The 24,966-nt window shown below is 36.1% G+C and overlaps 1 protein-coding gene across 3 annotated transcripts in view; it reads left to right on the top strand.

The window, feature by feature from the left end:
• ZC3H13 (zinc finger CCCH-type containing 13) overlaps positions 1 to 13,549 on the top strand; it is a 73,827-nt gene extending 60,278 nt beyond the window's left edge. For all 3 annotated transcript variants that reach the window (XM_045567263.1, XM_045567264.1, XM_045567262.1), the window contains exons 16-19: positions 1,302 to 1,454; positions 2,523 to 2,723; positions 7,907 to 8,070; positions 10,181 to 13,549. In XM_045567263.1, the coding sequence (XP_045423219.1) occupies positions 1,302 to 1,454; positions 2,523 to 2,723; positions 7,907 to 8,070; positions 10,181 to 10,351 (689 nt within the window). In that variant the 3' untranslated portion in view covers positions 10,352 to 13,549. The remainder of the gene's footprint in view (positions 1 to 1,301; positions 1,455 to 2,522; positions 2,724 to 7,906; positions 8,071 to 10,180) is intronic.
• Positions 13,550 to 24,966: the final 11,417 nt, after the last annotated feature.

Here is a 24,966-nt window from a genome sequence, read left to right as displayed (position 1 = left end):
GCTTTCTTCACTTTTCATTTTCATGTCAATTTTGAGTATAGCATGATTTGAATATAGCATCAAGTCATGAGCAGTGGTTCTAGTGGATATACACCCTTGGAATTTAATACAGTATAGTGGAACTAATTATTATATTAGCTATCTTGTGATTTGAAGCAGTGTTCCTCATCTCTAAAATATATCATTTGCTAGTTACAATCACAGACAGTATAGCATAGAAAAATATAGGTGAATCACCTGTGTGATATGAAGATTTTATTCACATAAAGTAAGAAAATAAGTTGCATAAACTTGAAAAATTAAAAATCCTATTATGTACATTTGTGTTTAGATGTATAATTTATATGACTAAGTTATAAAAATTGGTTACCGTAGAGGTGAGTTGGTGGGGGTGTGAGGAGATTATTATACAATTTAATAGAATAAAAAATTATTAAAATGACTAGAAACATAGCTTCTTATATGCTGCAGATTCATACCCATAAAGCATACTGTTATATTTTGAAAACTAGTGTTACAGAATTGGTAAAGTGTACACGTAGCTAGTGATTAGAAATATTAAATGTACTCTGTAGTTTTAGGATTAAGTTGACAGCTAGCTCAGCAGGAGATGAAATGTAGCCTAGGTGGTTGAGAAAAGTTGGCAAAATAAGTAAATAAAAGGTACACTAGTGGTACTAACAAAAAAAAATTAAAATTATATTACAGCATTCTAAAAGTTGCATTCATCAATTAAAGCAAAATATTGGTATAGGGAAGAGGAATTAAGAGTTCGGGGGGAATTCATGGCATTTTTGCTTTTTTACTTCACTGCCATAAAATGTATATATTGAGCTAAATATTATGAGCTAAGATTTAGGTTTCAAATAAATTTTTTAATAAGTTTGTAAGTTTTTTTATTAATAAGTTTATTTAGGTAAAGAAATTACTGCACACTTTTGAAGTTGGTAGAATTGTTTAAATATTAAAATTTTATTATCAAGAATTAACACAACACACAGTCAACATTAATGTTAGTGGCAGCTTATGTTTGTTATATTTCAATTATAATCTTATAACCTGTTCTGAAATTGCTGTCCATATTGTATTCTGGCCGTTAAAATTGAATTAACTAATAAAATTTTATATTTTGTTTTTCTTTCAGAATTTTCAAGTATTTTCATAGTTAAGAAATACAGTTTTCTGATGAAAAAAATACTTTTCACATTGTTTTAGTGTACATAGCCTCTACCTTTAGGTTAGACTTAGACATCCCTTCCCTTTAATGCTGTCTTTGAAATGAAATGAATTTGTCTATTTAGCAGGGGATGACGAATCCAAGTTAGATGATGCACATTCATTGGGCTCTGGTGCTGGAGAAGGATATGAGCCAATCAGTGATGATGAACTAGATGAAATTCTGGCAGGTGATGCAGAAAAAAGGGAGGACCAACAGGATGAGGAGAAGATGCCAGGTAATCATTGGCAGAGGTGGTTGAACATAAAAATTACCTGATTTATGGTAGTAAAATATTCTTTGTTCCCTTTGATACTATAGGAATTGATATAAGGCACTTAGAATTTTCCCCTTAATATTTTAATTAAGATTGAAAGGCCAGTGAAATGAAAATTATAATGTATGTGCCTGCTCATTTTTAGTAGACAGTGCCTATGAATTAGAAAGGGCTTTATTTTAAAACAGCAAAATCCTAAGAGTTTAAGATTTAAATTATATGACCTGGAATATAACCAAATACTAATTGCCTAATAGTGTTCTAAATGGTTGGTATATGGTACAGAGCTTCACAACTATGGTGATGCAAATCAACTTTTTGAACAACCTTTCAAAAATTTACAATAGTTGAAATTATATTTGAATACTATTTATGTACCTCATTCTCTCATTTTTCTAAATTTAGCAATTATTTTGACTTACAGTACTTTGTTTATTACTAGAGCTCACTCTAGTGACTACACTGTAAAGCAACACCCCTGGACATTCCTTTTAGATCATTCCAATTAATGTCTGATTGTTACTAACAATTTTTTTGTCATAGTGAGGGTCTTTACTCTGGGTATATAAAATATTAAATTTTTATTTTGATTTATTTTGCTCTTATATTTCTTAATTTTTTCCTACTGATGTAAAAGGTGTGTATGATTAGTTATCTTTGTTAGGTTCCTAGATTTAGTTCTTAAAAGGATTCTGGTACCAAGTTTCAAAAAACATCAGACCTAATCTGAGGGAAATAATAGAGTTATTTCTTTGGGGATCTCCCATATAATTTAAATGAGTTATTTATAGGGGTGGGTTACCTTGCCTGTTTTCTTTTAGTGAGAAGATTTTTTATGTGCGAGGGTCTTTAGATTTTAGATATTATATGTGAAAAGCTTTCATTTTAAGAGTATATATCTCTTAGATGTTTGGTTTGAAGTACTTGTTATGCAAGGTTTTCTGTGTTTTGCTTGATTTATATTTCTCTATAGATAATAAGACTGCTATTTCTTGCTGTAAAAAAGAAATCGTATTTAACTTTTTACAGATCCCTTAGATGTGATCGATGTGGATTGGTCTGGTCTTATGCCAAAGCATCCGAAAGAACCAAGAGAGCCTGGAGCTGCACTCTTGAAATTCACACCTGGAGCTGTTATGCTGAGAGTTGGGATTTCTAAAAAGTTGGCAGGTTCTGAACTCTTTACCAAAGTCAAAGAAACATGTCAGAAACTTTTAGAAAAACCCAAAGGTAATTTCATTTTAGTATATTGGGTCTGTTCTAACTATTCAGATGCCGTTTGAAAAGGATTCTGTTCTGTTCTTATGTAGCACTTACACTATAGGTACTATTATATTTTTTTGAGGAATCATTTATAGTCATTATTTAATCCTCATAGTCAAAATTCCTTTTTAAAATTTATTTGGAGAAAAATTTAATTCCACAGAAAAGTTGCAAAAAGAGTACAGTGAGCTTTCTGTATTAAAATTACTTTTTAACAGAAAAGTTCAAATGTCAAAGTGCTCAATAGTTTACCCAGGGCTAAATGAAGCAGAACCTGGAAAAGTAGACTGGATATTTTTCATTTCTCAAGAAACTAGGAGTCTTGGCAAACCTTCCTGGGAACTGGGAAATTCTATCTAAATACAGATTTCTACATTGAGCCTTTAACAAAGTGCTTAAGAGCCTGTTCTGTTGGGCCAGATGGGGTGGATTTCAGTAGGTACACTGCTTACTAGCTCTTATTTAATATGTGTGTTAGTGTCATCATCTGTAAGCTGGGAATAATTATACCACCAACGTCCGATGGTTGTTATGAGGAACAAATGAGTTATTACAAGTAAAACACTTAGAACAATTCCTGGCACTCAAAAATATTAACTGCTACTATTAATACTTATTTTGAAAATGTTTTATCAGATTGATTTTTTTACCTTATTGCAACAACCTTCAGTTATTCCAGTTTATTTAGTTTATGGATTCTGGTTGGTTGGGTTTTGGGGCGGGGGGGGGTTTGGTGTTTTTGTTTTGTTTGTTTGCTGTTTCTCTTACCTGGCACCTACCTTAGTTTGTTTTGCGGCTTATTAATACTGTTATTAGTGGGGAAGGGGGAGTAGGTTATAAAGAGAAGGAAAAGGAGATAAAAGGTGAAAGCAATAACATTATTTAACAATTTTATATCATGTTCCAGGGAGTAAAATAGTTAAAGAATTGAGTTTTTTATTATAAAATTGAAAACAATTGTTTTATGAGTTTTATGAATCCATGTCCTTCCTTTCAACTATTAGTGTAAGCAATAAAATTTTTTATTTTAGTGTGGCCTAATAAACATGCAGTATATATGTATGAAATATATATAAATTATAATTATGAATGTGTATTAACCTAAAAAGTGACCAAAGACTCGAGTTCTTGCCTCACTTTTTCTGCATTATTTGGTTGGTTCTGTGGCCTTAAGTAAGTAGCTCCTGTGGGCCTCAATTTCATTTGTAAAGTGATGGAATAAAACCCCTAAGATCTTATCTATCTCTAAAGCCATAGGCTCTGTGACTTTTGCTAATGGCATTCAAAGTTAAAATCTAGTTTGATTTTGTTAACTATGAAATACAGTTTGGCCCTTACTTACTTAATGATGACTTAACATAAATAATGAAAATATACACTGTAAGGAGGAGGGGGTGATTGTTGCTTAACAATCAGACCTCCCCTAGTTTTTGCTGCTGTGGTGGTTATATTAGAGAACTGATACATTATATTGAATAGGCCTTCATTTTGTTACTCCCATATCCAAGGTCTAATTATCTATTCATACTAACTATGCCATTGCCTAGAACAGTGTCTGACACATAGTAGGTATTCAGTGAATATTTGTGAAAAATTGATACTGATTTTTATATTCTATTTGGTCTATTCAAGTATGCAACACTAAAGAAAGTAAACCCCATTGCTCAGCCCCCTCGTTAGGTGATACCCTGTACCACCTCAGGACTCTACAGAGAGTCCCACCAGCAAGAAGGCCCCCATCCGATGCAGCCCCTTGATTTTGGGTTTCTCAGCCTCCATAACTGAGAAATGAATTCCTTTTCTTAATGGATTACTCAATTTCAGATATTCTGTTATAAGCAACAGAAAATGGACTAAGACACCATCATCATCTCATCTTCATATATTCCATTCTGACTACCTCCTTCTCTCTTTACAGCTCATTCCCTCTAGTACTCTGATTTCAACAATCATTTTACCCTCCACTCAAACCTCCAATCCATTGATCCTACCAACTGCTCCTTGTCCCTCACCTTTTCTTCCTCTGAGTTCCCTCCTTACCCAATTTGCATTCCCTGGTCAATCATTATATATCCTCCATTCCATATATCAGTAAGTCCCTCTCCTCTTCTTTCTTTTTTATACTCACTTGACAAAACCCTAACCCTGGTTAAATCCAGCCCTGCTCATTCTGTGCCTAGATCCTGACAGCTGAATGTTCCTGGAGAAAAACACACAACCATGCTGGCTGGCATTTTAAATTCATGATCATACCCTTAAGTGGGTCCTTGGTGCTTCCTGGTAATCATATATTCCCAGACTAGTTCTGTCCTATACAACTTTCTGCCATGATGGGAATATTCTATAATCTGTGCTGACCAAAATGATAACCACTAGCACATATGGCTACTTATATTTACATCTAAATAATTAAGTGAAACTTTAAAATCAGTTCCTTAGTCATATTAGCCACATTTCAAGGGCTCAATAGTCACATGTGGCTAGTGGATGAGCATTGGATAGTGCAGCGTAGGCCATTCACTCTTCCACTCCCCTAGATGACTATTTCTCTCTTTCAGCCCCCAACACTTTGTACAGACTCTCACTGCTCCATCTGTCCACTTATACCAGCATCTGTACCCACATTGTCTTCTTGCCTGTTGCTATAGATCAGTGGTTCTCAGAGTGTGATCTGAGGACTTCTGGAAGTCTATGAGGCTCTCCTGTTAACCAGCTACATACCTGTGTAAGGTTGGGTTTTCTCCTCATATGTTTGTCTTGGTCCATTGTGATGCTAGAGCAGGATGTCTGAGACTGGGTAGTTTATTTCTCGTAGTTTTGGAGGCTGGGAAGTCCGAGACCAAGATACTGGCAGGTCTTGAGGGCTAATTGCTCATATTAATAGATAGCATTGTGTAGGTCCTCACATGGTAAAAGAGACAGAAGGAGTGAAAAGGGAAGAACTTCCTCCATCAAAGCCCTTTTATAAGCCCTCATGACTCAGTCACCTCGTAAAGGCCACATTTCTGAATACTGTTGCATTGGGGATTAAGTTTCAACATGAATTTTGGAGGGAACAAAAGCATTCAAACGATAGCGTATGTAAAAATATGAAACAATACTGCTTACTAAGATTTTTTATTTTGAAAAATGTGTTCATTTTAACACGTAATAGTTTTATTGCTATTTGTAATAAATAAATACTTTTAAGTTTATGAGTTTAAAAAAAAAAAGGAAAGGAAACCCCCACCCCATATATTTTTAAAAAAAACAAAACTGCAGCTTACAACAGAAAACCTTCTAGTGTACTGAAATTGAAATTGCTTTTGTCTAGGTTTTTTGTTTGTTTGTTTTTGAGACAGAGTCTTGCTCTGTTGCCCTGGGTAAAGTGCAGTGGTGTCATCATAGCTAACTGCAACCTCAAATTCCCGGGCTCAAGCTATCCTCCCACCTCAGCCTCCCAAGTAGCTGGGACAATAGGCATCTGCCACAATGCCCAGCTAATTGTTCTATTTTTAGTAGAGATGGAGTCTCGCTCTTGCTGAGTTCAAGTAGTCCTCCCACCTTGGCCTTCCAGAGTGCTAGGATTATAGGCATGAGCCACCACGCCTGGCCTGTCTAGGTTTTTCTATAATAATTGCACTATGGTTAAACTTTTCCAATTATTTTGGTTCCTTTTTTTTTTTTACTTGTTCTTAAGTATGGGATAAGTCTGTCTCTTGAGTAATTTGGTGCTGGTCAGTTCAAAACCATGAAGAGACTGGAAGTTTAGCAATGTAATACTCTCTAGGGAGGTTTACAGGTGTGCATTTTGTATTCTACTGTTGTGAAAGCAGCAAATAAGAATGCCAATAAAAAGAAATTTGTCATAATGAGCAGTTTTTAAGGAAGGGCATAGGATCGATACAAATTTCTTCCATATTTATATCTGTAGTAGGATGATAATTAATGTTTTTGTTTTTAATCATGTGCATATATGACTGTGTCATTGGTTGGCTTAAACATTGATGTATCTGAATCATCTGAAAAACTGCCCTTTTTTTCCTTAAGGTATCTTGGTCCAATTCTGGAGATTCAGATTCTGTAGATCTGGGGTAGAGCCCAGGGAATGTATTTTAAAAAGCTCCTCAGATGATTCTGATAGACTTAAAAGTTTGGGAACTATTTTTGAGTTTTTCTGCACACTTATTCTTTTCTTATGTTATATACCTACTGACTAGGTAGGTATAATATATAACCTGTTGACTATGTATGTTACATGAGACTAGTTTATTGTTGATTATCTAATCTCAGTACTCATGCTTTACAGCTCAGAAAATTAAAATGAACTATGTAATACAACATTATTCATTTCTAATAAAATGTGTTTGTTCTGTTTTTACCTAGGTATTATTTACTGCTTTCCTTTGTGGGTTCTAACAGTAACCTGTTTGATCATGTTGTATGAATAGAGGCAGTAGTACCCTGCTGTCTTTGGTACTCTTGGCCAACTCTTAGAGTTATATATTTGGATTGCTGGCTGGTGCTGTTTGGTTATTTTGACTTCTTTTTTTGTCTGTTTTTAACCCCAACCTATAAAATCTTTATTTATTTTTTATATGTTCAGTGATTTCTCTGTATCTTGCATGTTGTGACTTAAAACTAAGCAATTTTAATTTAATACATTGTCCTAGGTTTTTATGGTGACCAGATCTAGAACAAAATTTGCAGATTGGTCGAATACCTAATCACTTTGCTAACTTAAGTGACTTTTAGAGGTCACAGTATTAAATATTATTATTACATTTGAATCTTGTTATAAAAATGTCCTGAAATCTAAAACTTTAAGTAGTATTTGATAGTACGCAATATAGTGAATTTGACTTCAGTGATTCTTGAGCTTTTCTTCTCAGTCTTAATAATCAGTGTCTAAATTCTCTCTCCCAAGTCTGCTTTTCTTATATTTTAAGCACATTGAAAGTAGCTATCAAAGTATTTATTTTTGTTTAAGACTAGCAAAGGAACTACATGTTGATGGTCTTCACAGAAGATATATTGCCTTTAATATGAAATAATTTTCACCAATCCTGCTAACTTTGATAAAGTATAGATTATATAGAATATTCAGTTAAGTAGTTGGTAACACTTTTCAATTTCAGGAAAACTTAATGCGTGCTTATTTTTATTGAAAGATGCAGACAGTCTTTTTGAACATGAATTAGGGGCTCTCAACATGGCTGCATTACTGCGAAAAGAAGAAAGAGCAAGTCTCCTTAGTAATCTTGGACCGTGTTGTAAGGCGTTATGCTTCAGACGGGATTCTGCAATCCGAAAGCAGCTTGTTAAAAATGAGAAGGTACTGTTGTTTCCTTGGAAAAAACACAAAATGAATAGTATGAATGGTATGTTTTTCTTTTGATTTCTTTAAAGTGAGATTATAATCTTATGATTTTTATGAGTTAGGCTTCCTACTCTTTTACACATAAAAAAGGAAGAATTCCATTAAAATTTATATACTTTTAATTTTACTTCAGTAGTATTAATGAATATTTGTTTTGAATAACAATTAGTTCATATTTAAAACTTCATGCATAAAGTTTAAAATATTGTTTCTGTGAAATGTTTTTTTTTCATTTTTGAAATGCTTCTTTCTCAGTAAGCATATTAGAAATTTATTTAAATTGAAAATCAAGGGAAAAAATTTCCCAGACACAGAATGGTGAGGATATTTATAGGACAAATGTTTATGAGAATGTATGAAATTGGAAGAGAGTGAAAAAGTTATTATATATAACATTTACTTGAGAAGAATAAAGGGAATTGAAAAGTAAGAGAAATTGAAATTAGTTTAGATTTGGAAGACATCTGATAATGAGGTTTGATAAGCCTAAGACGAAAACATTTTAGATTTTTTAAAGTTAAGAAACATTTTTATTTTGGGGTGAGTGTGGTGGGCATGGGTAGTACAGGTCGAGTATTCCTAATTCAAAAATCTGAAATGCTTCAAAATCCAAAACTTTTTGAGCACGAACATGACCCTCAAAGGAAATGCTCTTTGGAACACTTCAGATTTTGGTTTTTAAGATTAGGAATTCTCAACTGGGTAACTAGGTATAATGCAAATACTTAAAAATAATAATAAAAAAAAAATCCAAAACATTTCTGGTCCAGAGCATTTCATATAAGGGATACTCAACCTATAGGACAAATGAGAATTGGTCTTAAAAAGTTAGAATAGCATTAATTTACTAGCTTTTTACTTGGGAACAGTTAGGAATACACAGAATTATCTTTGGCTGTAACATTGCTATAGAAAAGATTACTTCATTAAGAAAAATATTCAAATTTGGGTGGGAAATTAAATTTATAAAAAAGAGAGTCTGAGGGAATGAAGCCCCAGTGCCCTAAGCATGTGTGTAATGCATCACCTTTCCTATGCATCTAGAATAGTACCAGTTACCACCATTCTTGGTATTAAATTGAAAAATAATCATTCAAATCATTTTCTGTTTGGTTCAGATAAGAGACCCCAGTTGAGAAAGACTGTATGGTTTACAATCTCATCAGAATCCTGCCTCCATTTTATAAAAAATATTTTGTAACTTTCCCTCATTCCTCCTCTATGACAATAACTTTTCATAAAATGCTACTGTACCTCTAAGTTACAATAATATAGATACACATTTTAGTACAAGGGAGGTAGTAGTTCCTCAGGATACTGTATGATCAGGTAACTTCTAAAGAATGTATTCAGTTCTAGAGCTGACATTAATAGACCAGTAAGGAATGTAGAATGTTAGGCTTGCGAAAGAAAAAAAGAGGGGAGGGAGGAGTGGTGGCTCAATGCCTGTAATCCTCACATTTTGGGAGACTGAGGCTGAAGAATCGCTTGAGCTCTGAAGTTAGAGGTTGCAGTGTGCTGTGATGACGCCACTGTACTCTACCCTGGGTGACATGGTGAGACCCTGTCTTTAAAAAAAAAGTGAAGAAGGAAGTCATGATGTTTCTCTTCATGAAATTGAAGGATTGTCAAGTAAAAGTAAAATAAAATTATAATGTACTTCCATAAAAGAGAGTTTATTTCATCACACGGAAGAAATAGTGCCATTCAACAATAGAATGTGTGGTTTTTTTTTTTTTTTTTTCCATTAGAAATGATGAAGTAAAACTGGTTGATTACCTGTCAGGAATTGTTGAAAAGATTCCTATTTAATACTTTAAGCAAGAAATTAGACTAGGTGCCCTCTGAAGGTTTCTTTCTTTTCTAAGATTCATTGGGCCCAAACATATTTCCTAATTTTTCTTATAAATCTAATAAAGCTAATTTAGTATCCATCCAAAATTAAGTACTCTTATAACTTTGCTATTTTGGATAGAGGTTAAAAGTGCCTGTCTTTTCTACTGTCAGCTAATAATGTACTTTTTTTTTTTCTTGTTTTTTTTTTTTTTTTTTTTTCTCCAAATAGGGTACTGTAAAACAAGCTTACACAAATGCTCCAATGGTAGACAATGAATTATTACGATTGAGTCTTCGGTTGTTTAAGCGGAAGACTACTTGCCATGCCCCAGGTCATGAAAAGACTGAAGATAATAAACTTTCACAGTCCAGTGTCCAACAGGAACTGTGTGTGTCTTAAGATTGAAGATCAGTATGACATTTTTGGTACTATCTTCCTTTAGCAGCGCATATTCTTTTTTTAAAGTTCTTTGGTTTGACAAGCATTATTAGTGACAAAGGCAAGAAAAATTTATCAGCCATGCTGAGTGAAGAACTTTGATCTTTAGAGACACTAGTTTTGGCTAACTTCAGATTTTACATCAATTTTTACATAGTACTTGATACTCATGCAAAATAATGTGAAAATGAGTTTATTCTGTACCTTTTGTTAAAACTGAAGACTTTGGAAAATGATTGTCACTGCGCTTCCAGCCTACGAATATTTTTTATTAAGTGGAGCCATTTATTTATGTTCTGGATCATCCATACAGAAACCACGATTTTATTCAGAAACAATGTGTTCATCAAAATAATTGCACACATTATGCAGCACCATGTTGTACAGAACATTTGAAAGGGAATGCTGGTCTAGCATGGTGTGTTTGCGGGAAAATCTCCAGCAGGAGAGAGACAGAATATTTTTTTTCCTTTTGAAAGTTTTAAAAAATTACTTCATGGGTCTTTGTTTTTTTAAATGTGTATGCATTGTTACAGTGTACAGTGTATAGTGTTTGGATTCTAAATGATTTTTTTGTTTGTTATCGAGGACTGCGTATTGTTTTTAATAAATGTACCTTCCCTTTCCTTGTTCTAGATTTCCTTTGCTCTTCATTAATCTTATTCCTGAAGTTCTGAAACATTTGTCATTAACAGTATATGTTTTATGCTTCAGATATTTTACTGCTTGTGCCCTTATTATTGGACAGCTGTAAGTAGCGGGGAAGAGTTGAGGCTATACTTCAAACATAGCCCATCAGTATTTGAAGCAAACCAAGAGTTAACAAACCTAGGTCACCTAAGATTCAGTATCCTACCATCATATTTTTCAGAGATATAACCTTTGATTACATTAAACTGCCTCTAGCCTTACTATGTGATACAGATTTACTTTTTAAAAATATATATGCATGTTTAGCTCATGGAGTGGACTCTTAGAAGGATTTGAAATGAACTGCCAGCTGCAGAATTTGTGAGCAGACCATAGTAGTAGTAGTAATAATAAAGGAAACCAATCAAAATTCTGATTTGAATGTGACTCCCACAGGTTTTTGTTAAAACTATAAGCCTATGTTACTTGTTTTTAGTAGTTTTGTATCCTCTTCTCTAAAGGTAACATAATGACACTGGTGTAAAGTTTCTGTTCATTTCAAGAAAGGTTTATTGAGTGGTTAATTTGTACAAGATGCTTATCCAGCAAAGGAAATGATCTTATTTTCAGATGACTTTGGTGTGTGGTTTTTCAAATACTTTAAACAAAGTGGGGGGTGAGGGGAACCAAATGATAAAATTTTCCTGGTATCTTTTTCCTTTACTGAATGTTTTGAATAAAGAAAAAAGAAAAGAAAATTCTTTATGACCCCAAAAAATGAATGCCCTTTAGGAAACCATTTCCTAATCATAGTGGATAATTGTTCTTTGTAGCATAAAGATTTAAGTCCTGGAACTTCTAACTCCTATTTTCCAGAATTGTAGAATATGACAGAAATGGTTTCCTTATTTGTCCTCTGACTTTAGGAGAGGTCACTAGTTAATTATTTATAGAATGAAAACTATGTCGTTAAATCTGCCATTTAATTAAACTTATTGCCCTTTTAGTTTGGAGTATCTTTTTGTTATGTTGCAAAAGAAATTTTTAGGACTATTCCTTTGTTCACTTAGTCACAGATTTCAGAGCTTTATGTTTCAAGTGGAAATGTACTGATGAGTCTCATTTTTTTTATGCATTAGTGACCATATACCTATAACATTCTTCCAAAGAAAAATTTTTTGTTGAATTTTCCATAAAGCTCATGGACCGTAATTAAAGTCTCAATTAAACCAATATTCCTGGAAACATCCTCCAGGGTATAAACTATTTGCTAGTACAATTAAAGGTCTTCTATCTCATAACTGATGGAACAAATTTGTCCATTTGCCATAATTGCACAACTGGATTCCAGCTGCCGGTAATACAGTAGAGAAGGGGCAAGAGTATGTCTGGAATGTATAATAAAAGAGATTGTTAACTCATAATTAGATAATTAGCTGTTTATTTTGGCAGCAATCCTCACCATTTAGTAAAGGGTTCTACTGATAATACCTAACTTTTTATTTCACAAAATGTTGTAAGTATACCTAAGTAATAACTTAATACATTGAAAATTCTGACCTGTCACTTCTCTTTAACCAGTAAATGCAGATTATCTTCCCTGTCCTACTTCACGCTACATTAGGATTTTATGACTTATTAGCTTGGAAATTTATGGCATTGATAGAATATCCCACTTTGTTTCTTACTGTCCAATTGTGTAAAGCTTAAGGTATATACTAACTCTACTGATGCTTTTAAACCTCAGAAAAAAGAGGCGGCCACACACTGGTGGCAGGGCCCACAACTCCAACTCCAAAAGCACTGCTGCAGCAGTGGCCACCGTGGCTGCCTGGGCTCCAGAGAGGCTGGACCTGGCTCGGGCAGACAGTCTGGGCTGGGACTCAGGTTTGGGTGACCAGGAGGTGCCGGTGGCCTTGCTAGGGCCTGGTGATTTACAAGATTAAAATTAACTTAGTTGCTGATGGTTCTAAACAAATACAGTTTTTTTATTTGAGGTATGACATTTTGAAGACTGAGACACTGGAGTTTTATCCTCGAGGATAAAGGAAATCTTTGGGAAAGTCTGTATTTTATATAACAGAAATGTGAACTCCCAGACTGAATGCTCAAAAAAGCCTGTACAGAGTGGAAGCATTTACACCTACTCAGCTTGAAGAGTCTCAAATGGACCCTACTACCAAGAAATCAAGATGGCAATCCACTATGGGGATTTGAGGAAAATGGATTAATACAAGAGTCCTGTGATAACATACAACCAAGACAGGGTTCTTTTAACATGGATTCCATGAAATGAATGAAGACATAGGTTTCTTATCCAACACAGAAGGACAGTGCATTTGACTTTCTAAAGACTTTTTTGTGTCATTAAAACAAGTACATTTTTGACATTTGGAGAAGAAAGATGGCACGTTATCACAGATAATGGTTTGTATGCCTGGAATTTTTTACAGTTTGTTTTGTATGACTTTGTGGAATGTTAACTTTAATAAAATCTCTAACATTAAAAAAAAAAAAATACAACCACCACCTGAACCTCAGCTTGCTATTTAAAAAGGTATATGGACCCCTCCCACTTTCAAGGGGTATTCCCCTTTAGTGATTGTCCTAGCTAAAATTATATAGCCATCTTTCTAAGTATTGCATTTAAATTTGAACTTAGACTTGCCTTATTTTATTAACATTTTTCTTTAAACATCTCTAAACTATATAATAAAATGTATTTATTCATTAGTTTTGTTGACCTTTCCATTTGAGCATTTTGAATGCAGTGACATATTCTGGGGAAATCCATAGTTTAAAGGGTGAAATAAGGTTTTTATTAAGTTTCTATGTGGATCTGTATACATAATTTCCTAACTTTACTGAGCTTTTTCTTTCATATTTTCTATCATGCCTTGGTATCCATTTTTGTGGACTTTGTGCTTTTGAGTAACTTAGACATTTTTTTTCTGAACTGAAGCTCTTTTTAGTTGTGATAGAAATACAATTGGAATAGCTTAGGTAAAGATAAGAAGTAAACAGGTGTGAATAAAATAATTGTAAATTGTAATGATTCCAGTGAAAGAAAAAACCAAAGGGCTGATGACATGGGAGATAATGGAGTAGAGGCTGGAAGTAGGTACCGTTTGAGACAGCCAGAGAAAGTCTGGCTAATGAGATTAGATCTAAAAAATGAAAAGAAGCTAGCAAGGCAAAGAGCAGGGAAGAGTTTTTCAGGCAGTGGGATGGGAAACTGCAAAGGCTTGAACCAGGAAAAGAGTTTTGATACATTCCAAGACTGATGACTAGTGTGGCTCAGCATGGGGGTGGGGGAGGGGTGGAGTTGCTACAGAGCAGGTCTGTAACAATGCTGTTCAGAATTTTCTACAATGATGAAAATGTTCTATAGGTGTGCTGCCTAATACCACAGTCAGTAGCCTCATGTGACTATTAAACACTTGAAATGTAGCCAGTGTGACTGAAGAACTAAGCTTTTAAAATTTTGTTTAGCATTAATTAAATAGCTCTATGTGGCTAGTGGCTATTATTTGGGGCAGTGTAGGTCTAGATCTTGGCAAAGACTTGCGGAATATGGAAGTGTTTCCCATAGGTGGTACATAAAATGAGCACTTTTTGTTGTAACTTCTACATTTAATGAGTGTGGTTATTTTCTATTTATGGCAAGTGGTCCCGGTTATTTAAAATTTACTATAGCAATGTAACATTTCCTTTTAGAATAAATGTTAATGACTAAACAGATTAAGTAGACCAGGTAGTATGGAGATACAACAAAAATAACTGAAATTTAGAATGTTCAGGCTATGTATGAAGTTGAGTTTCATTTGAAAGCAAAAATAATAGGGGGGAATAATGGAATGATGAAAGGTATTCAATCATATCAAGAAAGACAAGCAAAAGAAAAAGGAATATAGAACAGGTGGGACAAATAGAAAACATAGATGTAAGCCCAAATGTATTCATAAATTATATTAAGTGAAAATAGCTTGAGTATTCCAATTAGAAGACAAAGGATATCAAACTTCAGAAAAACAACCACATGTTGCTTATGAGATTGACCTAAAACGTAGACCAAAATTTTGAAAATAAAAGGATGGAAGAAAGATATATATTTAAATATCAAGAGAAAACTATACTAATGTTAATCAATTATCGCTATGTATTTCATATCTATTCCTGTGGTGGTTGCCACAAAGTGGCGATTATCTGATTCCATCATCTCTTCTACATTTATTGGAGTTCTGCTTTAAGGAACAGCTCCCCCTACCCATTTCTTTCCCCTTTATTCAATTTATGTCAGTATGAACTCATGGATTCCTATGTTATTTCATGGGTTATAATTCATTACTGTCCTTACTTTGTTGCCCAAAATGTTCAAATTTTAGATTTGTTAATTTAACTTCTGTGTGTAAGTATGACGATTCCAAATTTAGTGCCACTTCAGGATCTGTTTCTATAGTGTGTTGTTTCTGTTGGTTCTTTTTCATGTTCTCTTCTTAACTCCTAGGCCTGGTTATTTTTAATGATATGCCAAAATTATGTTTGCAGAATTGTTTGTAGAAAAAAAATGAGGTCTAAGATGCTGTTGTCCTCCTCCAGAGACAAATTTTTATTTGTTTCTGCTTGGAGATACTGTCAGACTGAGAACTTCTTAACCCAGTTTTAGGACATGAAATTATCTAAGTCACACAGATCACCTGAGTCTGGGCTGTAGTTTATGCATAGACACTTCTGGCTCACCATCATTCCCAGGGTTCAGTCTTTGGGGTCTAGATCCAAAATGCAAGGGCATATAAGAGCCTCCATCCCTAGTGGGTCTTTTACACCAGTGTTTTCTGCCTTCCCCAAGAGGACATCACAACTTCTAATCAGCCCCTCAGACTCCTTTCCAGATTTTTAAATGGTGTCTGGGCAAAATTGACCCCAAATGTCAGGTTCAGCCCTAGAGTTCCATCTCCTCCTGAATCTTGGGACAGGACTTCTCTGTCATCTTATTGGCCTTTCAGTGTTCAAGCAGAATTTTTTAAATAAATATTTTGTCTCATTTCTCTAGTTCTTTTTAGTGCGAGGTTGGTCTGAATTATCTAGTCTCCTATTATGAGAACAGTTTAATTTTTCTTTATTTCCATTTTATTTGTTTTTTTCTCTATTTTATTACCATGTCTCATTTGGTTTCCCACAGTATGTATTTTTTTCTGTAACTTCTTTTCTGAGCTCGTGTTTTTTCTTCCTGTTACCTCATTATCTCTTCCTTGGCTTCTTACATTTTGTTTTGTGCAATTTCTTTATAGAGGCAATTGAATCACTTGATTTTAATATTCATGGTGGAATGTTTTCACTGTTCTCCAAAATTTCTCAAAAATGAATACTGTTTATCTGTTAATCTTTGCTAATTTCTCATATGGTTTTTTTTATAGTATCTTCGTATTGGTCCTATGGTAGTTCCTTTTTCTTAAATACTCAATACTGAATGATTTACAGTACCATTGCTTGTAGGAAATCCAGGCCATGGTAGCCTTCCAGACTTCACAACGTGCTTCTCTTCTGCCGATGCCACAGATGCGTGCTGCCGCGTGTAAATGTGTTTCCTTCCTGTGGTACCTTGTGTAGACAGCCCTGCCTCCTCTCCTTCCCTGAACCAAGCCAGGTCTAGGAGGGCCTCCCAGCCAATCTTGCTCTTCTCTGCCCCTAACTGATTGTTACAAACTAGGGACAGTTTTTTCCAAGTGGGAGCCACTCACATTCAAAAAGGGTATTGTTTGCTGAGATCTGCTATGACTGAGTCCCTCTTGACTCTCACTCCACTCCTTTCACTTTCTCCCCGCACTACTTCTGCTAAATCTCAGCTCTTTTGGCAGCCCTTATGTCTATTTTGGCATCTGAAGATTCTATCTGTCTCCTAGGTTCACTGGAAATAAATTTTATGGAGTTTTTTACAGTCTTTTTGTTACTTGTGTAAAATTTATAGGGGAAAAATAGGGATCAGATTTATGCAGCATGTTGCTACTGAAGTCCTCTCCAAACTAAAATTTAATCCAATGGTCACTTTAATTCTCAGCTTGTATAGTTCTATCAGGATGCATTCTGTCTCAGATGAGTACCCATAATGGATAAATACTTTGAATTATGATATCAATATGGACCAAATAAATGTGATTTATGAAATAAAGATTATTTGATTTAATATCAAATTTATTTATTTGATGTCCTCCTGATAGGTAGGAATCATATTCTCTCTCTTTGTTCACATTTCCATTGCCATAGCTGTACCACATGGCTACCTCTAAAAGCAAACAAGGCTGGAAAATTGAGTTTTTAGCTTTCCTAGCCCCTATAGAGAGTCTAGGTGACCAGAGGTGGTGAGGGTTGGATGCAGGTGTTAGGTTTGCCAATAGTGTCATCCATGATTTCAGTAGTAAGGTGAAGCAGTGGTACCGGTTCAGGCCTGTTGATGCCATCTTCAACTCATAAGACTGAATAGTAGTCCAGAACCCAGAATAGGTTCTAATCCTAATTCTGCCACAACCTGGCAGTATGACCTTAAGCAAGCCATTGTACCTTGGCTTCCTCATCTATCAAGTAAGCAGGTGGTAGAGGGTCATAGGATTTAAATAGCTGACATACAGCTCAAGGATCTGTCATTTTGCTTGTCAAAAGCTGAGAGCATCATCTAGAGTACAGAGTAGGAAAAGTTCTTGTTTGGCAATGAAAATGAGGAATAGGACAGGATTGTGACTAAAGAAATTCTCTAATGCTTCTCAAACTTCCTCCTGCATCACAGACAAACGTTATTGCAGGGTGGGACTTCAGGGTCAAGATTTTCAGCTGATACCTGTGTGTGTGTGTGTGTGTGTGTGTGTGTGTGTGTGTGTGTGTGTGTGTGTAATAAATTAAGAACTCTCTCCTTGAATGAGGGTTGAACTTAATGACCTGCTACTAACAAGTAGAATATGGTGGAGGTGAAAGTATATGGCTTCTGAGCCTAGGTCTTAAAAAGCATCGCGACTTCTTTCTTACTTGCTCTCTCAGAATACTCACTCTGGGGAAAGCCCACCAGCCGTGTTATGAGAACATTTCAAACCATTTCATGTGGTGAGAAACCAAGACCTTCTGGCAACAGTCATGTGGGTGAGCTGTCTTGGAAGTGGATCCTCAAGCCCCAGTCAAGCCGCCTTACTCTTTAGCTTAGTTTTTAGTTCTGTTTTTTTAAACTGGATTTGTTCCTTCTTCAGAAAAGGTAAAGGATATGACATTTAAATCACATGTTTTTTGTCTGTTTATGTAGTAGCTTCAAAATAAGCAGAATCTAAAGGAGAGCTGGGATGTGAAGATCACTGGAACATGACGTGGGCATCTTCCAACACGTATCCCCCAATCATCCCAAACTCTAGTTGGCAGCAGAATTCTTTTGTAGGTGCAGCTGTAGCCAAGAAAACTGGGCCAGATAACAAAAGCCTATTCACATTAAATGAAGCGAGCATGTAAAACTGCTGTGTAAACTGTCAAGTACTAAATAAACGGGAAGGTGCCTGCAGCCATCATTTTCATCTCAACCAGTTCTTTATAGAGAATGAGTATGAGCTGAGTTGTGCCCCCACCAAAATCCATATGTTGAAGTCCTAACCCCTAGTATCTCAGAAGGTAACTGCATTTGGAGAAAGGCCTGTAATGAGGTGACTAAGTCAAGATGAGGCCATCAGGGTGGGGCCCTAATCAATATGACTCGTGTCTTCGTAAGAGAAGGAAGAGACAGGGGCACGCTGTGCACAGACGGACAACCATGTGAAACAGCAGCAGGAGGGCGGCCACCTGCAAGCCGAGGAGAGAGACCTCAGAGGAAGCCAACCCTGCCAGCACCTTGACCTTAGGACTTTGAGCCTCCAAAACCGTGAGAAATAAATTTGTTTTTTTAAGCCATCCAGTCTGTGGTGTCTTGTAATGGAAGCCCTAGCTAATTAGTACAAGTGGCTTCTCATGCTCTCACTTCTCCAATTTGTATATTCCCACAGCCACAGTTCAAGTAAAGGTTTGCATCATTTTTTAAAAATTCTCCAAATATAGATGTTTTTTATTAAGCATTGTAAATTGCATTCGATAGCCTTTAAGTGTACCACCCCACAATCTATTTACAATTAATTTAATCCAATAGTAGTTCATTCTTACATAATAAATGAGTTAGGGCAAAACACCCTTCAGTGTATACAGGATACCTCCTTAGCATTTGCAGGCAGGAAGTGGAGAATTACACCTTATTTCTGATCTCCAGTGATAAGCATCAGCAGAATTGTATGAAAATGAATGTGAATAATAATTCTGATTTTGAAGTACACTGAGTTTGGAAACTAACAAAAGCCATCAGAATTATACAAAAATACCTGTTAATACTGAACAGATCTCATCATTTCTTCACTTGGACCATTCAGCAGCTTCCTGGCTGCTGCTTGCTATCTGGACACCTTCCCTCAGCCCCATCTTCTTAATTCATTCTCTACACGGCCACTAGAATAATCTTAAACCACCTGTATTAAAATAATGTAAGGCCATAAGGAAAGAATAGTGATGAAAGTCTGATTTCTATAAAAGTATAGATACAGCCAAAAGTTAGTCAGCCTTTGTTCCCTGACTTCCCTGCTGCTGTAACTGCTCACTGCTTAAGGTCACGCCTCCTTGACAGGTGCAAGATTTGTGACTATCCCAACTGCTTCTATAGGTAACATTGCTGTTGTAAAACCTAAAATTGGTCTTCGAGGTATCTTCCAGACTCTGCATTTGGGGGGACCTACTTATGTCAATCTGACCCATGGACACGCTTGGGAATCAATCCAACAAGTCCTGAGACCTCCTACCTAGGAAATGTCTTCAGCCAAGAAGATCATTTCTACTTCCCAACCCTATGAGTTCATCCTTAGCTCAATCAGCAGACCCAATTCCCTAGCCCTTTGTTCACCAAACTACCTTTTTGCAACAGGGAAAACACTCTGACTGTATGACCTGATGCATCTCAAAGGTCAGGCAAAAGAGGGCTTTATTTTTTCAGGAAGGAGCACACAGAGCCAGACAGGACAGGCGTGGGGACTTGTGATGGGAGGTGGATCAGGCGTGCTTTTCCCTGTGGTCAGCTAATTCTCAGGAGGGGACGTTGAGGAGGTGTTCCTTATTCTTTAAGCTCAAGGGTGGTAAGACTCAGGAGCTTGTGGGGAGGGGAGAAGACTGATTAAAGTTTTGTCAAGTTAAGTTGGTGGGTCTTTAGTACACATCGATCAGGAAGGACAAGCAGTTCAGCTAATCATTTATGAGAAATAGACTGTGTCCCTCAAAGTTCATGTGTTGGAAAATTAGTCCCCAGTGCAACGATGTTGAGAGGTGGGAAATTTAAGAGGTGATTAGGTCAGGAGGGCTCTGCTCTCATGAATAGATTAATGCTGTTATTGAGGGAGTGGGTTAGTTGTCCACGGAGCGGATTCCTGATTTAAAAAAAAAAAAGAATGAGTTCAGCCCTCTTGCTCTCTCACCCACTGTCGCTCTCATGCTCTCTTGTCTTCCCGCCTTCTGCCAGGGGTGATGCAGCAGGAAGGCCCTCAAAAGATGCTGGCGCCATGCTCTTGGACTTCCCAGCTTCCAGAACTGTGAGCCAAACAAATTTCTGTTCATTATAAATTACCCAGTCTGTCGTATTCTCTTCTAGCAACATAAAACAGACTCTGACAAAATCGGAATTTGGAAGGTGTGTGTCTGGCCTTATCATAGATAAACAAGTCTTAAGTCCACAACTCTTGTCTATGTCATATGGAAAAGGATGGTTCCTTGCTGTAAGCCATTGCTGGAACACAAAAGCATGAGAATCAGTTAAACTTCAATATTGTTAACTGGAATACTGAGAATTATATAAAATGACTATAAAAATAATAATGTGAGACAGTAAAACATCCCTACCTAGCCCATTGATACCAGTAGTTAATTTTTTTTCTCCAATCTATTTTAATACATCATAATACTGAGTATTAGTATTTTCTAAGTTAATACACCATAATACTAAGTATAAATATTTTCTTTCTTGTTTCTAATGTTTCTAAGACAAATTGCATCACGTATAGGACAATAATAACTGAGCTATGAAGTAACTAATGAATTACATTTTGGTGTTATCCAAAGAGCCCTGGGCATTTGAGATTGTCATTCAAATAAAAATATAATTTCAGCCTACTTATGGATAAGATTAGGTTGAAGTCTTTTTGATTCAATAATATGTTATTAGTTCACAATTTTCAATGTTTAAAAGCATTTCCAACTGAATAAGTCTTATTTACATACCACGTAAATAAGTATGTACTTAAATTTCAGAGAGTTCATTATTTAAACTTATATTTTAACGTATTTTATGACCTCATTGTTAAAGTCATTAAAGACAGTTATTACTTACGCCCAGCAGGTTCATTTCAATTCTCAGTATTTAAGCTGTTCTCACAGTTAAAATACCAAAAAGGCTTACTCAACATTATGCATCAACAGCAGGAAAAAACATTTTCATAATTGAAGTAACTTTCAAGTTGTATATACAAAACACATTCAAGATCAAGAAAATGCCTCCTACCCATCCTATGTGTCATAAACAACGGAATTTTCTCTTCCTACGCAGAGAGATAAGGAGGAAAGAAAAATTTCCGCACAGATGGTTTTTGGAATTGTGGATGTGGGAGATAAGAGAATGGTATTAATGGCCAGCAATTATCAGTCACTCCAAAGAAAGACATTTCTGCCTTACCTGTGCCTAAGCAATGGAAGAAAACAGGGACTATTTCTCAAAGAGCAGAAAGCCTACTCTCCCTTTCATGGAATTAATCAGAAAGTCTCCTTCCCTTCACCTATCCCCACCCAAGCAACAGAGTCCTTTTGTGTTTTCGTAAATGGTTGGTCTATTTCACCTTTCACAGGGGAAAGAAAGAGCGAAGAGGTCCTGTGACACACACTAGGGGTCACCAGTATCCACGAACACCAGCACCAGCCATAACCAGCTGAAGTCTGGGTCATGATCTCTCCATGAACCCCACATGCTAGGCCACTGCAAAGTCAACAGAACCCCTCCCCAACTTTCAACACACTCGCACGTGCACACACACACACACACACACACACACACACACATCCCTATCCAACATGATTTTCTTCTGGTTTAATTATAACATTTTGGAGGGAATTTTTTTTTTAACATAATGGATTCTTGATTGAACAATGATACCATTGGCATAAGCTATTTTCCATTCCCTCCAAACTCTGCTTGTTAAAGATAAGTGCTACAAGTTTAATTTATGCTACACTCTGAGGAGTCTTGATAGAAAATAAAAGCCAGCATCTATTTAAGGATTGTAATAGAAGATTCTTTTCCAAAGGAACCGGCCAAGAGCTTCAGGAGAGATGGTAATAATATCTCACATGTAGCCACTAGAAATGTCATCAAGTAATTTTGAAAGTATCTGCTAGCCTTTGTAACTTGCAAGTGACTAAAAGAGCTTCTTGGTTGGACGGCTAATTTTAATAAGAAACCTTGTCTACATTTGCCATTCAGGGAGTTCACAGTCTCCGTGAACAATCAAATCCAAGGATGAACTCATTTAATATCCTCATTATTAGCACAATGCAAAGATTAATTAAGCAATAATCTTTTTAACACTGCTCATGGACAACAAGTTTGCTAGTTAACTTTCTTAAGTTAAATCTGTAGTGGTGGATATTCTAGGCAGCTGGTTAACCATAGTAAAAATTTTGACAAAGCTTATTGCTGCCTTCAATTGTCCTTGATGGTTTGTGACAGTTGTAATGAATTCATAAATATTGCACTGGAGACAGCGAAGCAGAGAAAAAGAATTGGCATTTATCTGTGAGGGGCCTGAGACCGAACAAGAATGAAGATAACAATCGAGATGTAATTGTAGCCACAAATGTCAAAACTGTAACATAGTTTTAATCTTAAAATGATTTTATTGTTATTTTTAATTATTTTGTCCCCTTTTCCCCCCATCACTGCAGATGAAACTTGATTGTCCTGGAACAACAATGCAGGGAACTGAAATCTAGAAATAAAATCTAGAAATAAAAATTAATGACGCCTAAGAAATCCTTAACACCTATATTTACATCTCAATATGCAAAAAGAAGCTGCACTAAAAGGCTGAAAATTTTAAGTGGTCGACTAGAACCTGATCAGTTATAATTCTGTGAAAAACTTCCTTTGCCCTTAAAGACATAAATCCAAAGGAAAAAATATGCCATAAATTTTATGACAGAGTACACAAATTGTACTTACTCTACAACTTGATTTAGTAAAACATTTTGAGTGTTCACCACGTTTGAGTGGAAAAGCTGTTCACCGTGCTGGAACCGGGCTGAAGCTCAGCCGGTCACGGGCCAACTGGCATTTAGTTATATTGTCCTGAGCTTCCCCCTGGGGTAGTCCAAAGAAAGCAATTGCTCAAACCTTAACCAACCAATCATTTCTTTGCTCTGTGTCTGCACTGGCCATATTAAAGCTTTTCTGGGCACCGCCTCACCCCTGCCTCAGGTGGTTCCCCCACCACTTCCAGTTTGGAGCTGCTGATGCAGGAACTGCAGTTTGCTCAAATTAACTTTTAATGAGCCAAAGTTCCTCTTTTAACAATAATCTGGAAAATAAGCTGGACATCTATACAACCAACTAAAGTCTAAAAAAAGAGGATGTGAAATAGTAGAGGCTGTAATATTGTTTTACTCACAGTTAATACTAGAAAGCCATAACGTTAGCGTTTCCACCTTCCATACACTCGCCACCTTCTCTGTCCACATTCTGGGGGTTGGGTTGCGTGTACGTCCTCAGAGTGTCTAATGATTACTGCACTGTCTCCCCTGTTTCCACCATGAAATGTGAGCTCTACAAGGACGTTCATAGTTACTGCTCACCCTCAGTCCTTGTGCCTGATTCTCGCCAGTCATTTGGGTGGTGGAAGCTTGTTCTCAAGTCGATTCCCAGGAAGAGCTCATGGGAACAGCATTCACTAAATCCCACTATGATAGTAGCATTTTGTCAGTGGACTTTATACTTGAAGGTCAGTTTGTCTGAATACATAGTCCTTGGCTCACATTTTCTTTCCTTGGGTGTTTTAAATTCGCTACCCTTCACCTTCTGGCACACAACATTGCCATTCAGAAGTCTGACATTCACCTTATGTTCTTTCTTTTAGAAGGGACGTGGTTGCCAATCTCTGGTCAGCGTATGATTTTGGAAACAACACTCTGCCTTGGCAAGCTTGAGAGACAGGGGTGACGGCCTCGTGCTCGGGATTAGTGCTGTGCCTCGGGTAAGCTATTTAACCTCTTCACGCCTCCGCTGTGAAAAGGGGATACAACTGTCACGCAAGGTCATTGTGTGGCTTGGATTAGGTAATGTTCATCATGCACCCCAGTCTTTCTAGTGAAGCCAGCTGTAAAAACGGGTTTCTCTGGAATAGTTCTTTTTCTGTAGGGAGAAAATAATTGAGTCTGAAGTTTTAGGAGCCACAGAATATGAAAACACCAGTGACTCACATTTCAATAACTTTATAAAACGCTTTTGTGACCAGAAGCAATTTCAAAGAGATCTAGTTTAATATTGAAGAAAAATGGCAAATCTTTTGTTTGTTGTTGTTGTTGTTTAATAATACTTGGTTTTGTTTCTTTTTCTTTATTTTTTATTTTGTATTAAAGACAACTTAGGCTGAGCTCATTGGCACATACCTATAGTCCCAGCACTTTGGGAGGCTGAGGCAGGAGGATGGCTTAAGCCCAGGAGTTCGAGGCTGCAGTGAGCTATGATCACACCACTGCATCCCAGCCTGGGTAACAAAGCGAGATCTTGTCTCTAAAAAAAAAAAAGAAAAGAAAAAAATCTCAATTAGCCCAGTCCCTTGAGTTCTTTAAATAATGCTGATCAAATGATC

This window comes from Lemur catta, chromosome 13, assembly GCF_020740605.2.
Source record: "Lemur catta isolate mLemCat1 chromosome 13, mLemCat1.pri, whole genome shotgun sequence".
NCBI lineage: Eukaryota > Metazoa > Chordata > Mammalia > Primates > Lemuridae > Lemur > Lemur catta.
This window is presented reverse-complemented; position numbering and strand designations above follow the sequence as displayed.